General features: G+C 36.3%; 1 protein-coding gene across 1 annotated transcript in view; it reads right to left on the bottom strand.

Annotated features, from left to right (window-relative positions):
* Window positions 1-4,180: 4,180 nt before the first annotated feature.
* Agps (alkyldihydroxyacetonephosphate synthase) overlaps window positions 4,181-14,854 on the bottom strand; it is a 32,083-nt gene continuing 21,409 nt past the window's right edge. The window contains exons 8-13 of the mRNA XM_053774322.2: window positions 11,351-11,530; window positions 10,428-10,553; window positions 8,193-8,323; window positions 7,248-7,362; window positions 5,340-5,473; window positions 4,181-4,527 (exon numbers count right to left, since the gene is read on the bottom strand). Coding sequence (XP_053630297.1) covers window positions 4,348-4,527; window positions 5,340-5,473; window positions 7,248-7,362; window positions 8,193-8,323; window positions 10,428-10,553; window positions 11,351-11,530 — 866 coding nt within the window. The 3' untranslated portion in view covers window positions 4,181-4,347. The remainder of the gene's footprint in view (window positions 4,528-5,339; window positions 5,474-7,247; window positions 7,363-8,192; window positions 8,324-10,427; window positions 10,554-11,350; window positions 11,531-14,854) is intronic.

Here is a 14,854-nt window from a genome sequence, read left to right on the forward strand (position 1 = left end):
GTGATGGTATAAGATAGGGAAATATAGCCAGCTTTTGTTCCCACTTTTGAATTACCACATAGTGTAAGGCAGTAAGCACACTGCTGATGTACCCATCATGGTCAGGTGAAGCATCTGAACCTCTTATTCCTACATTAATCTCTAATTACAAATATCAGTGGAGGTGGACTACACCACCACTGATATTTGTAATGACAGGGCCCAGGAAACACTGAATGCAGATATGCCCACTTAAGGCAGGACCAGGGACTGAGACATAACCTCTCCCCACCCCCCATGCAAACATCAGTACAGTAGTACTCATAATTTATTGTAAACAAAATAGTTTTTCTTGGAGCTGCCACGAAGTGGGTAAAAAACGATAAAAGACAAAATAATAATACAGTACCAGAATATAAATACTAATACAACTGTACTGTATTTAGGAACATATCTAATATGAAGAGGGCAATTATGTTCTGCATGACAAAGACTGCACATCACAAGAATGGCAAGAACTGGGTACCGAGAGTAATCTGGAGACACAGCAAGCTAAAGCTAGACTAGAAATTATAAGACCATGTAAGACAGATGCTTTGGAAACAATACAAATTTTAAGCATGTACATTAGTGTTAGCATTACAATATATATTTAATTTTCAAAGTGTTTGAAACATTACTCTTGGTATTTATTCCAACATCTGCAGCTTCACCCAAGCAGTAACAAGTTAGTGTGGAATTTTAGAATTACAGTACAACACATACAAATATCTGTAGGGTGTAATTCTTGAGTTTGACACGAACAACTAAAGAATAAAGATCACAATTTTAAAAAAACTTCCCTGTAATCCAAAAGTGAACAATGGTCAGTCATGCTTGAATACAAAGAAAATACAACTGAGCACTAGATGATCCATAACCCATAACCACCTACCAGAAATTATTAATTGTATCTATGCATTACCATCAGTTATGCTAATGGCAAGTTTAAAAAAAAAATTAATTTCCTTAATATTTCATGATTTTTCTCTCTCTCGTTTTCACATTACTATCACCATTTTAATTCCTAAAGAAAATCTTCCCAATAATACCATAATCCAGATTTGTTTCATATTGCCATAATGGCTAAACCAACAAAAATAATATGCTAATCAAACTAAGCACTATATCAGAAAGGGTCATACAGTGATGCAGAGTGGGAATGTGCTAAAGAAAGAATATGCAGAGGTGTAGCAGGAGTGTGCAAGAGTGTGGGTTAGTGGGGCTAGAGGAGAATGCTTAAGGATAAATATAGTCAAAGTTGTTGCAATAAGTTAGTTTCTATTAGAAAGTCAAAGAGTCTGGATCAGAGTGTAGACTTTCAGCGAAGAGGTCAGTTAAAGTGAGCATGATAGGGCGAAGGAGATGTTGGGAAGTAAATTCCATGTCCACTGGTAGACAAGGCAATCTAATAAGATGTGGTGAACTGACAATGCAACCTGGCAATCCTCACAGAGCCGTGCCTGGCATTTGTTCATGAGGTACCTGCGAGTGAAGCGCATGTGGTTGATATGTAGGCTAGAGAGCAGTTTCCCTAACACATCAGCGGTGAGAAGGCCGGAAATCCAAATGTGATTTCACAAAGCAATTTACTATGCACCAACTTGAATCACTGTTATTGCCAGCAGTTCCCAAGTTAGAGAGATGACTAAAAAAAAAAAAAAAAACTGTGAGAGAGGAAGACCCCTTTACGAAACTGTGAGGTTACAAACAAACGACCACAACATACAAAAACATTGTCACCAGAGTTAACTGAAAGTTCTTTAATACATGGAGGGTGGTTATGTAGCAAAATTATCCAGGTGAAAAAGTAGGTAGAATTAGATACTATACATAGTTTTAAATAGTAGGCATGACAGTGCCTATGAGGGCAGGGATAGTTTGTGACAAAGTAGCTGAGAGGCATGACCTAGAGCCAAGACTCAACACACCAGCAACAAACAGGTGGGTACAAATAGGTGGGTACAAATAGGTGGGTACAAATGGGCAGGTACATATAATGACAATAAAATAACCCTTTAAATAAATAAGCATCGATTAATATTATAAATGCCTATTAAGGAACTAATGATGAAAATGGGAACCGAGTGTTAAAAAAAAAAAAAAAAGGCCAATGCAAGGGTAAAAAATAATATAATTGAGCAGGTGACACGCAGATAAAATACAAGATGCTCCTGAGTGAACCAAACCAATGATAAGGTACTAATGAACTTCACAATAACAGTTTCATCTGTGTCATTCTTAAGCTTTGCATGAATTGCTCAGGAATATAAACCACATTAAATATATTATACACACCTTTTAGGCTACTTAAATCAGAACAAAAAAATTACACTAGAGTGACTAAACAAATCACAGCATCATACATAACTGGCAATTAAGAAATAAACAAAACTTCGTGTCAGGAACACTGCTTAGAGCAAAGTGAAAAACATCTTGGTGAGAGAGCTGTAATTTTTTTTTTTATTTTAATGGCCATCTCTCACCAAGGCAAGGCGACCCAAAAAAAGAAAACACATTAACCATTATTCATTCAATTGTTTACTTCAAATTTACAGATTTCTCTTGCTCGTATTACACACACAGATAACCCACAAATAAGAGACAATCTTATGATGACTTTTGGTCCAACTTGGACCATTAATTAGCGACTAACTAGTTAATGGGGTTATCTGGGTAACGTTCCAGTCACGATATTGTGCCTTTATATTCTCATGTTACATACTATTTTTGTGATGGTGGCTTCTTTGTAAGAAATAATAACTATATTACAGAGATCAAAAATTAATACTATGTCATGTGATCAAGAGGCAGCCAATACACACACAATAAATCTTTACAAAATATCAGTACTACACTGCAACAGGTAAATATTGATTGTGCTAAAACCTTTGTGCAACATGGACAAATGTTCAAGAAGTATTCACCTATCATTATTGTAAATTTGCACTTCTGGCCAATCAATTTTATCACATAAATCACGAAATGACTGGGGCTTTAACTCATGGCAAGAGTCCTGAAACACGCAGGCCAGTGCGTTACAAACTTCTCTGGTTTTGGTATAAATACAGAACTAAATTCCTTTTAAAGTTCACGTACAAATGACCATTTAAATATTTTTAGCTGAATATATATATGCAATATCAACATTAAAGAAATATGTATCTGAACATTTTCTTCTTGTAAAAAAACTCATTATACAGGACCACAGATAGTATATCTACACATATATACCAATAAGATGAAAAAAATGACGAAACATTGTGGAGGCTTGATCCTCCGTCTGCAAAGAGACAGACGTGCTTTCTATTAGTACTCACAATGCACAGGTGAGTACAAGATGCACGTCTGTCTCGCACTTAGCAGATGGAGGATCAAGCCTCCGCAACATCTTGCAGTAGAATCCCCGTATCCACGGATTCTGTATCTGCAGTTTCACTTATACGCAGTTTACTGTGGCCCAAAAATACCTCTTAATTTTGCATAATAATGGTCCCAAAGCACAAAAGTGGTGATGGTGGCACTTCTTCAAAACCTAAGAGAAGCTGTGAAGTGCTTCTCATCAATGAAAAAGTGCTAATTCTAGACTTATTTTGAATAATTTATTAAATAAACTTTATCATAGGTATGTATGTAAACAAAAAATGACTCGTGTACTGGGTTTGCTACTATCCACAGTAGGTCTTGGAAAGTATCCCCCCCCGGCGGATATGGGGGGACTACCGTATTTATATTTTGTTTACTGAGGCTACTTTCCCAAGCGATGCATTTATAAGCCACAGAACGAATGAGATCTGAACCCATGGCTAGCGAGTTCTAAAGCACTGGCCTGTGATTTTAGGAATTGCTTGAAGTGGGTTCGAACCCCATTTCACATTTTCAATTACAAGATGTAATATAAAACAGGTAAAAACAAAAAATCCCTGGTTTCATTAACTTGTGCGGCACACTTGTGTCAGGGACACAAAGCAAGTTGTATCAAGGTACACAAAGACAATGACAAGGTTGTCTTAAGAAATTATAAATACATTTTAACCATTTAGAAATTATGCACATATACATATTTGTTTTCTTTCCTATAAATCATTCACTTCCTACATTCGTGATTCATACGACTTTTCATAAACATATAGACTAATACAGTGTATTAAAATTTAGAACAGCCACATTTATAAAACTGTAAACCATGATAAAACTCTCAACACTTTGGCTTAAGTGCATAAGAAAATTCCATACATAACTATACTGGCATTCCAATGTTCCCAGAGATAAACATCAACAGCTGTGGCAAGCAACAATATTTACTTCCAAAATGCCCCCAAAAAATCTTTATAACAAGTTGCCATTGGCAAATATGTTGTCAGGGTCAAAATATTGTTTAACAGCCCTGATGGCACCCAAGCTGGGCTCCGAGAAGGTCTGATTCATCCACTGACGTCGGATCTTGCCTACGCCATGGTGGTGGGAGATGCTGCCACCACATCCCAGGATTTCATTACGAGCATTACCCTGAAAAATGGCATTCATGGTAAGATCACAGAGGCAAGACATAAGTAACACTTTTTTTTTTTTTTTTTTTTAAAGTCGGTCATCTCCCACCGAGGCAGGGTGACCCAAAAAAGAAAGAAAATCCCCCAAAAGAAAATACTTTCATCATCATTCAACACTTTCACCTCACTCACACATAATCACTGTTTTTGCAGAGGTACTCAGAACACAACAGTTTAGAAACATATACCTATAAAGATACACAACATATCCCTCCAAACTGCTAATATCCCGAACCTCTCCTTTAGAGTGCAGGCATTGTACTTCCCATTTCCAGGACTCAAGTCCGGCTATATAAAAAATAACCGGTTTCTCTGAATCCCTTCACTAAATATTACCCTGCTTGCACTCCAACAGATCGTATAAGGAATAAAAGGGTACAAGACCATGACTAGAACAATTCACAAATGACACATACTTAGGAGAAGAACCTGTAATATTCTGGTTCATCCTGGACCAAGCTCTCACTTGATGATGGTCCATTATGGACTGAAATATTATTATAAGTTTCCTCTCTTATGTTAAGAATTATATGTGAAGAAGGTACATGTATCTTTCTTCATTATCTAGTGACAATATGAAACAATTAGAAAAATGGAATTACGTTATGTAATTCTTAAATGCTATTTTACACAAAAAACAGACTTTATTACAAGTCACACATTCTTGAATTAATTACAAGATATATTTTGTCATTTAACCATTTTGAGACACTACTTAGAACTATTTCTTTAATCAGATATGAATCTTAAAATGTTAATTTATAATCTCACCTCAATCTCTTCATAAACATGCACAGGATCTGAGAGGCCTCTATAGTTGAAGGCAAAATAGAAGTACACACAGGCTCCAGCATCATAGGTCTGAGTTACTCGGCATGTAACAAAGGTGTGTTGGATTCCTTTAGCTGTAAAATCATAATATTAATTAAATTACCCAGCTTAATTTATATTTACAAGATAAAAATTAATGATAATGCCATGAATATTATGGCACACAACACAGCATGGTGATTTGATTCTCATTACCCACAGAGGCACTATCATAGAGGTAGCTAGCTCTATGGTAGTGCTTTCAGCTCACTGATTGTAGGGATTCTGCTTCAGTTTCCAGGTTGGGCAAAACGTATAAACATGTTACCTCACACCTACTGCTAAGTGAGCAGGGCAACAAATACTTGGGCATTAGGTGATTTGTAGATTACATCTTAGTGGGGGAGGCAGTATAACTTAGAGCTGAGTTTTTGGAACAACCTAAGGTATGACAAACATTTTTAACTGGTAAATATAAGAGAAACATACTGGGAAAACTGGGACTGCTCTAAAGGGACCCTAAGAGACATGATTGGTAAGCCTAGTTCCCAGACTTGGTGTAATAAGTGATGGAGTGAGTGATGATAAAGCGTTTCTTCTTTTTCGTGTCACCCTGGCTCAGTGGGAAATGGCCACTATATTAAAAAAAAAAAGTTATAAACCTTGGTAATTGATAATGACAAATTAGTTCAACAAGACATGCATTCGCCCACGTGTCTTTTTTATACCACATGTACATATAAGGAAATTGACAAACAAATCCTCAATGAAATAAGAACATAAGAAAGGAGGAACACTGCAGGAGGCCTGTTGGCCCATACTAGGCAGGTCCTTTACAATTCATCCCACTAACAAAACATTTGCCCAACCCAATTTTCAATGCCACCCAAGAAATAAGCTCTGATGTGAAAGTCCCACTCAAATCCAACCCCTCCCACTCATGTACTTATCCAACCTAAATTTGAAACTACCCAAACTCCCAGCCTCAATAACCCAACTAGGTAGACTGTTCCACTCATCAACTACCCTATTTCCAAACCAATACTTTCCTATGTCCTTTCTAAATCTAAACTTATCTAATTTAAATCCATTACTGCGGGTTCTCTCTTGGAGAGACATCCTCAAGACCTTATTAATATCCCCTTTATTAATACCTATCTTCCACTTATACACTTCGATCAGGTCTCCCCTCATTCTTCGTCTAACAAGTGAATGTAACTTAAGAGTCTTCAATCTTTCTTCATAAGGAAGATTTCTAATGCTATGTATTAATTTAGTCATCCTACGCTGAATGTTTTCTAACAAATTTATGTCCATTCTGTAATATGGAGACCAGAAATGAGCTGCATAATCTAGGTGAGGCCTTACTAATGATGTATAAAGCTGCAGTATGACCTCTGGACTTCTGTTGCTTACACTTCTTGATATAAATCCCAGTAATCTATTTGCCTTATTACGTACGCTTAGGCATTGCTGTCTTGGTTTAAGGATGCTGCTCACCATAACCCCCAAGTCCTTTTCGCAATCTGTATGGCTAAGTTCTACATCATTTAACTTATAAGTACTAGGGTTATGGGCACTCCCAAGCTTCAGAACCTTGCATTTATCTACATTGAACTGCATCTGCCACTTTTCTGACCAAGAATAAAGTTTGTTTAAATCCTCCTGAAGTTCCATAACATCTACGTTTGAATCAATTATCCTACCTATCTTTGTGTCATCGGCGAATTTGCTCATATCACTAGTAATTCCCTCATCAAGATCATTGATATATATTATAAACAACAACGGGCCCAAGACTGATCCCTGTGGAACGCCACTTGTTACAGATAATCAAACATCGAAGCAAATAAACTTGAATAAACTAACCTTTACATTCCGACTTGATCCGATGCTTCACATTATGGCAGAGAGTGTAAACACGATCCCAGGGAACGGATGTTTCAAAAGATTCAGCAACTATGCCGTAATCAAATCCCAAGTCCTAGAAAATAGTGTTCAACACTTTTAAGGATGTAACTAAACACTACTAAGATGTTTACAAATTAGTTTTCTATAGACAAGAGTAACTTAATATAAATCTATGACATAGCAACTACTTTTAACAAGGAATTAAATTGCAAGTACTTTTGCAACCTCTATCACCTTCTGAAGGAATGTGGCTAAGAATGTGATCAAGAGGTCACAGAGACAACTGGAATTTAAGTCCCTTGAGCATCATTAAATTATCTTTGCATGTGTTGTAAAAAAGAAAAAATAGATGGAAGGAAAAGATAACTTTCCACAAGAAAACCACAACATCAAAGCCCATAACTCAATGTGGTACACAATGAACATTTTATAAATGCAGAAAAATGAAAGTCACAACTCCTTGGCTAGAACAATTTACAAGTATCCCACAATTTGCAGCAGAAACTTAAGACGTTATGATGTGTCATCGACCATGATTAAACCAAAATTTGATAATGGTACAGGATGGACCAAAACATCTAAAGTTTCACCTTCAAATAATGGGTTATTAGTGTAATAATGTTGGTAGAATTACTGACAGTATGTAAAGTAAAAGGACACAACCAACTAATGTGACATTTTTATTGTGGCAACGTTTCGCTCTCCAGGAGCTCCTGGATAGCAAAATGTTACCACAATAAAAATGTCACATTACTTGCACTTGTGTCCTTTTACTTTACATATTAGTGTAATACAGACAACTGTTCATAACAAGAGGAATTCTGATGACAACCATGCTCATGCGCAGACAGAACCTACAGCATATAATGCAGAGGTATCAATTATGTAAGAGCATGAGCTCACCCGTATGTAAGCTATGACAAATGTCAACATGTAGCCTCTCTCCCCATTAGCTTCACCTGCTGGGATGCCTTTATTGTTGAGTGCTATGGCATATAACCGCTTCTCTTGTGAAGTCACCTCCTGCTCACAACCTGTTGGAAAATAACGTCTTCATTGTGTCATCTTAAACATTAAACACTCATGTGCAGTACTGACACAACACTGAATGCTTATATCCAGATCTACTTGCTCTTATTTCACCAACTGATGCTATCTTGTTATTGTCTCCACCATACACCAGATAAATTATCAGAGTAACTCAGTCTACAATATACTGTTTTTGTGTTTTGCTCATTATCTGGCACATCTAAAAATTCAATGATGTACCTATGATATACTTGTGACCAATTTTGAGTTTTTATACCCTCGTAGCCTGGCCCGGGACCAGACGTTTCTGTTGATTGTCTTCTGAACCAGACTGTTGCTGTTACCAGCCCATTGGGCTATTACGATAAACTTTATAAACCCTAGGCTCTGTTAGTCTAGGGGACTTTTTGAAAGAGAATTGTTCTCCAGTCCTATCGTAATAAGGTTGTAGGGTGATCAACAAACACTTTAAAATGTATCTTTAATACAGAATAGATATTGTTAAAGACAAAGTATATATATAATATATATATAGACTTTATATATTACTTAAAGATGAACACCTTCAATTTTTGTTGTATGAACCTTTCATATACAGTTGACAAAAGTTACATTATTTCCTATTTTCTAAGGAGATTAGGTTAATGGCTTAGCAAACTTGAAGTCTCCACAGACGAGAACTTCTGTTTAAGGAAAATTTCACAATTTCTGGTGACTTTAAGAGAGTAAAGTGAGTAAGCTGTGGAGACCTTCTCTACACAGAGAGAAGTGCTGAACTCTTTAATCTACCCCACTCACACCTGACGTCAGCTCGCTTCAGGCGAGTAGTGTAGAAGTGAGGCCAAACAAATTGGTAGTTATCCATTTCCACAGCAGAATAAATATATACATATAATGAAAAATGGGAAAGGTGAAAATGAATATTTAATATTATAAAGCTGATTACTCTCGTTTTAGCATTTAACGATAGTAATCGCAATATAATATTAGAAAGATGAGCAAATATGAAAGACATATTATAACTGCATCTCTGCGTAACATGGGCCATACAGCCATGACAGCCTGGTTCATAACACTTGACAACAGACAAAAGATACTCACAGAAAATTCATCTTGCTCAGTACCTACACCATAAAGCATTCTCTTTGGAGCAAGAATATGTAAAGGTCATACCACATTTTACTAGTTCCTCATCAACAGTCACTTACATTTAATCTTACTCCATTCCTATCTCCCAGTATTCATATTACCATATTTCAAATTAGACAGAATTCTTCCTCCGTAAACCATACGTGTTGTAAGAGGTGACTAAAATGCCAGGAGCAAGGGGCTAGTAACCCCCTTCTCCTGTATACATTACTAAATTTCTAAAGAGAACCTTTTGCTTCTCTTTTTGGGCCACCCTGCCTCAGTGAGTTATGGCTGGTACGTTGAAAAATGATGATTTCAAATTAACCCTTAAACGGTCCAAACGTATACATATGTTCTCTCGCGTAGCACCCCAAACGTATATATACGTTTCACTTGTCATTCGCTTAACATTGGCACGATATGCCTGAGTCGCCTAGACATGAGAGAATAGGTGTGCGCACTCAGTGTGTGCCATATGAAAAAAAATTGGGGATGCCTGGGTACCATATGCTCTTTTTTCCTATAAAAAAAAAACTATTTTTTTCCCCCCAAATATTCGGGGCACTGCGCGAGAGAACGTATATATACATCTGGACCATTTAAGGGTTAAACATTAACTTTAACAAGAATACTATATTCAAAAATAGAAACTTTTATATTACATTATTGTTAGTGTTTTACCTTGTTATATAAAAACTCTAAACACTGTTATAATGACTGATGGAAAAATAATCTTAAGCTCATCTGACAACCAAATCACCAAAAAGAATTCTACAACAAATTTTTAAAATAATAAGAATTAAAACTGACACTACCATTACTGCAACAATTCTCAATTCACCCAAGATTTGTAGGGAAAACTTTAAAGCCATTATAATGGTACAATTTTGAATACATGTATTAGTAATAATCCCTTAAAGACATGAATAATGTGTTAGGAATGTAAAATACACTAAAAAATGGAAGGATCCACAGTACCTTCAAAGAGGAGAGTTGCAACACACATTAAGTTCACATCAAATCCTCGAATGCGTGTGATATATACTTTCTTGATGCCATCGGTCAGCAAACCCAACAAGCCAGTCGGAGGCTTCAGAGCATGGCCTAAAGGAAAAAAAAAACTAATTAAATATTCAAGAAGTTGGAGTGTGAGCAGGGTAATATTTAGTGAAGGGATTCAGGGAAACCGGTTATTTTATATAACCGGACTTGAGTACTGGAAATAGGAAGTACAATGCCTGCACTCTAAAGGAGGGGTTTGGGATATTGGCAGTTTGGAGGGATATACATGGTGTGTATTTTTATACGTATATACTTCTAAACTGTTGTACTCTGGGCACCTCTGCAAAAACAGTGATTGAATGATGATGAAAGTGTTGAATGATGATGAAAGTATTTTCTTTTAGGGGATTTTCTTTCTTTTTGGGTCACCCTGCCTCAGTGGGAGACGGCCGACTTGTTGGGGAAAAAAAATAATTATAATAATAATAATAATAATAATAATAATAATAATAATAATAATAATAATAATAATAATAATAATAATAATAATAATAATAATAATAATGACTGAATGATGGTGAAAGTGTTTCTTCTTTTCAGGTCACCCTATTTTGGTGGCAGACAGATGATGTGTTAAAAACAAAGATAGTAATAATGATGGGGAAGGACAGAATGATGAAGAGCAAGTGTAAATCTGTAACAAAAGTAGATGCCCATAGAATAAAATGTAATTAAACAAGATTTTCGGTTCATCAAACAGATGAAGTAAAGTTTCCTCAGAACTCGACTCACTAATGCTTCCATAAAATATTACAGTAATGAATTTTGATGCCACATAATATTTACAAAGAGGAATATCATCAGTGTTAAAGAAGACTACAACATACACCATCTCTTACCAAATTTGAACTGTTCATTATCCATTAAGCGAATGGAGGCAGGCTGGCAGCGGTGTAGTGCAACTTCTCGCATGCAGCTCACTCCACTGGCGAAGTCTGGGAAAGCAATGGAACCATAGCGCTGGATGATAGGCAGAGGTCGAACCTTAATGGTCACTTCTGTTATCACACCTAATGTACCTGTGGACCCATTAGTAATAATAATAATTATAATGATGTCCTCTGTAGTATACAGGTAATGTAGTTTACATGTAATAAATACTGTTAAGCACAAAGAAAGCCACTAGCACGCTGGGCATTTCAGGCAGACTAATCCTAATGCTTAAATACTTAAGAACTAGACATGGGTTATTAAGTAGGTTTATAAATGTACAAAAATGAGAGGTAGCTAAATGAACAATAGTAAAAATAAACAAATTTCTTTTACATCATACAGACAATGACTTTTCCATTAACTGACTGATGAGGCTATGAAATTTCTGATTAAAACAATAGATTAGTCTAGGCACAGTTTCTTTAATACAATATTAAAGAAACATATTAGAGACGTTATTTTCATATAGTCGGACTTGAGTCCTGGAAATGGGAAGTACAATGCCTGCACTTTAAAGGAGGGGTTTGGGATATTGGCAGTTTGGAGGGATATGTTGTGTATCTTTATGTGTGTATGCTTCTAAACTGTTGTATTCTGAGCACCTCTGCAAAAACAGTGATAATGTGCGAGTGTGGTGAAAGTGTTGAATGATGATCAAAGTATTTTCTTTTTGGGGATTTTCTTTCTTTTTTGGGTCACCCTGCCTCGGTGGGAGACGGCCGACTTGTTGGAGAAAAAAAAAAAAATTAGAGACATTTTGAGTCCTGGCCTAACAAAATCAACTCTAGTCAAGGAATGTCAGTTTTGTTCAGCCAGTATAGGACGACCCCACTTACACAGCAGATTAGGTTCCAGTTACCACTGTAAAGTAAAAATCTCTGTAAAGTGAATCATAGCATTTTTTCACTTTCAAATGCATTATAACATGTTTACACTATCATTTATTAGGTGAGCAACAGAGGTAGGCCTAAAATGCATATACAGTACACACATTACTTACCTTAAAATATTTTCATCCTTAGCTTATAGCAAGTGGAGAATATATTGTAGGAAGTCTGGATAAATGAAGGATGGATATAATTGAAAAACTGCTGTATTAGCAAAATGCTGTAAAGCACAACGCTGTAAAGTGGGGCTCTCCTGAACTGTCTCAAATAGTCATGTCATTTGAAGTTCATTAACCCGTAAACGGTCCAAATGTATATATACGTTTTTTCAACATTTGAAAGTATGTAAAAAAAGTAGATCTTCTTTTTGTTTTTCTACATTTGAAAATGTGTAAAAAACTTTGATCTACTTTTTTTTTTGTTATATTTGAAAATATGTAATAGGTAGTAGGTTGGTAAACAGCTAGGAATAAGATGGACGAGTTGAGATTAGTTGCTAGTGTAGGTAACATTGATGTATTTGCCTTAACTGAGACGTGGTTTAATTCAAAAAGTCGGGACATGCCTGCGGAATGTCATATTCAGGGTTTTAAATTGTTCCAAGAAGATAGAAGTATTGGGAGGGGGGGTGGGGTGGCATTGTATGTCCGAGATCGCTTGAACTGTTGCATAAAAACGGGTATTAAGTCTGAAGTAACACATACAGAGTCTGTTTGGATAGAATTTTCAGAGGGGCATGAAAAACTGATTTTAGGAGTGATATACCGTCCCCCAAACTTAGATAGGGACCAAGGGAAACTACTATGGGAGGAAATTGTTAAGGCCACAAGGCACGATAATGTAGTAATTCTAGGAGACTTTAACTTTAGTCATGTTGATTGGAATTTCTTGACTGGGAATTTAGAATCATACGACTTCTTAGAAGTATTTCAGGATTGTTTTTTGAAGCAGTTTGTGACAGAACCTACAAGGGGAAATAACCTGCTTGACTTAGTTATGGCAAACAATGAATCCCTTGTTAATAATTTAGAAATTTCAGAGGAACTGGATGCTAGCGACCACAAATCAATTACATTTAGCATTGAATGGAAGTACGATAGTAGCGATAACTCAGTAACAGTCCCAGATTTTCGCTTAGCAGATTACGATGGGCTTAGAGAACACTTATCATCTGTTGACTGGGGTAACGAAGAGAGCTATCAATATGACAGTTTTCTGAACACTATACATGCTGCTCAAAGAGCGTTTATCCCATATAAAGAAATTAGATCAAATAGAAATGACCCAAAATGGATGAATAATAGGCTCAAATATCTACTAGGGCATAAGAAAGGAATTTATAGGCGTATCAAAAGAGGTGAGGGTCATCTTATGAATCAGTATATTGACATTAAGAGGGACATTAAAAAGGGGATAAGAAAAGCTAAAAGGGACTATGAAATTAAAGTTGCTAGGGATTCTAAAACTAACCCAAAAAGTTTTTTCCAGATGTATAGAACAAAAGTTATAGATAAGATAGGTCCCCTTAAAAATAACTATGGGCACCTTACTGACAAAGAGAATGAAATGTGCTTGACTTTAAATAATTATTTTCTCTCAGTTTTTACACAGGAAGACACTAACAATATTCCAGTAATTAATTTTTACAGTGGGCTAGAAGAAGATAAATTATGTAACATCACAGTCACTAGTGAGATGGTTGTGAAGCAGATAGACAGACTGAAGCAAAATAAGTCGCCGGGTCCTGATGAGGTTTTTTCAAGGGTTCTTAAGGAATGCAAAATGGAACTCTGTGAACCATTAACTAATATTTTTAATTTATCTCTTCAAACAGGTGTAGTGTCTGATATGTGGAAGATGGCTAATGTAACTCCTATTTTTAAAACGGGACAAGTCATTACCGTCAAATTACCGCCCAATAAGCCTGACCTCAATTGTAGGCAAATTACTAGAGTCAGTTATAGCTGAGATTATAAGAAGCCATCTCGATAAGCATAGCTTGATTATATTGCTAGAACATATATACACTGCAATAGAGAAAAAAGAAGTCCCACTGGGGATCTTCATTGACTTACGTAAAGCTTTTGATACAGTTGACCATGACTTGCTCCACGTAAAATTGTCACACTATGGTATAAGAGGGCACTCCCTCAACTACCTCAAGTCTTACCTCAGCAACAGAAGCCAATATGTGTACGCAAATGGGGCAAACTCTTCTGCACAACCAATTACAGTTGGTGTCCCACAGGGAAGTGTCCTTGGCCCTCTTCTCTTTCTCCTATACATAAATGACCTTCCAAATGCTTCGCAATTACTCAAACCCACACTATTTGCAGATGACACTACATACGTCTTCTCTCACCCGAGCCCAGACACGCTAGCCAATACTGTAAATACCGAATTACAGAAAATATCTACCTGGATGAGGACTAACAAACTTACACTAAACATTGACAAAACCTACTTCATTCAGTTTGGTAACAGAGCTACAGATGTCCCTCTTAACATAATGATAAATGGATC

This window comes from Cherax quadricarinatus, chromosome 7 (assembly GCF_038502225.1).
Source record: "Cherax quadricarinatus isolate ZL_2023a chromosome 7, ASM3850222v1, whole genome shotgun sequence".
NCBI classification, from domain to species: Eukaryota; Metazoa; Arthropoda; class Malacostraca; order Decapoda; family Parastacidae; genus Cherax; species Cherax quadricarinatus.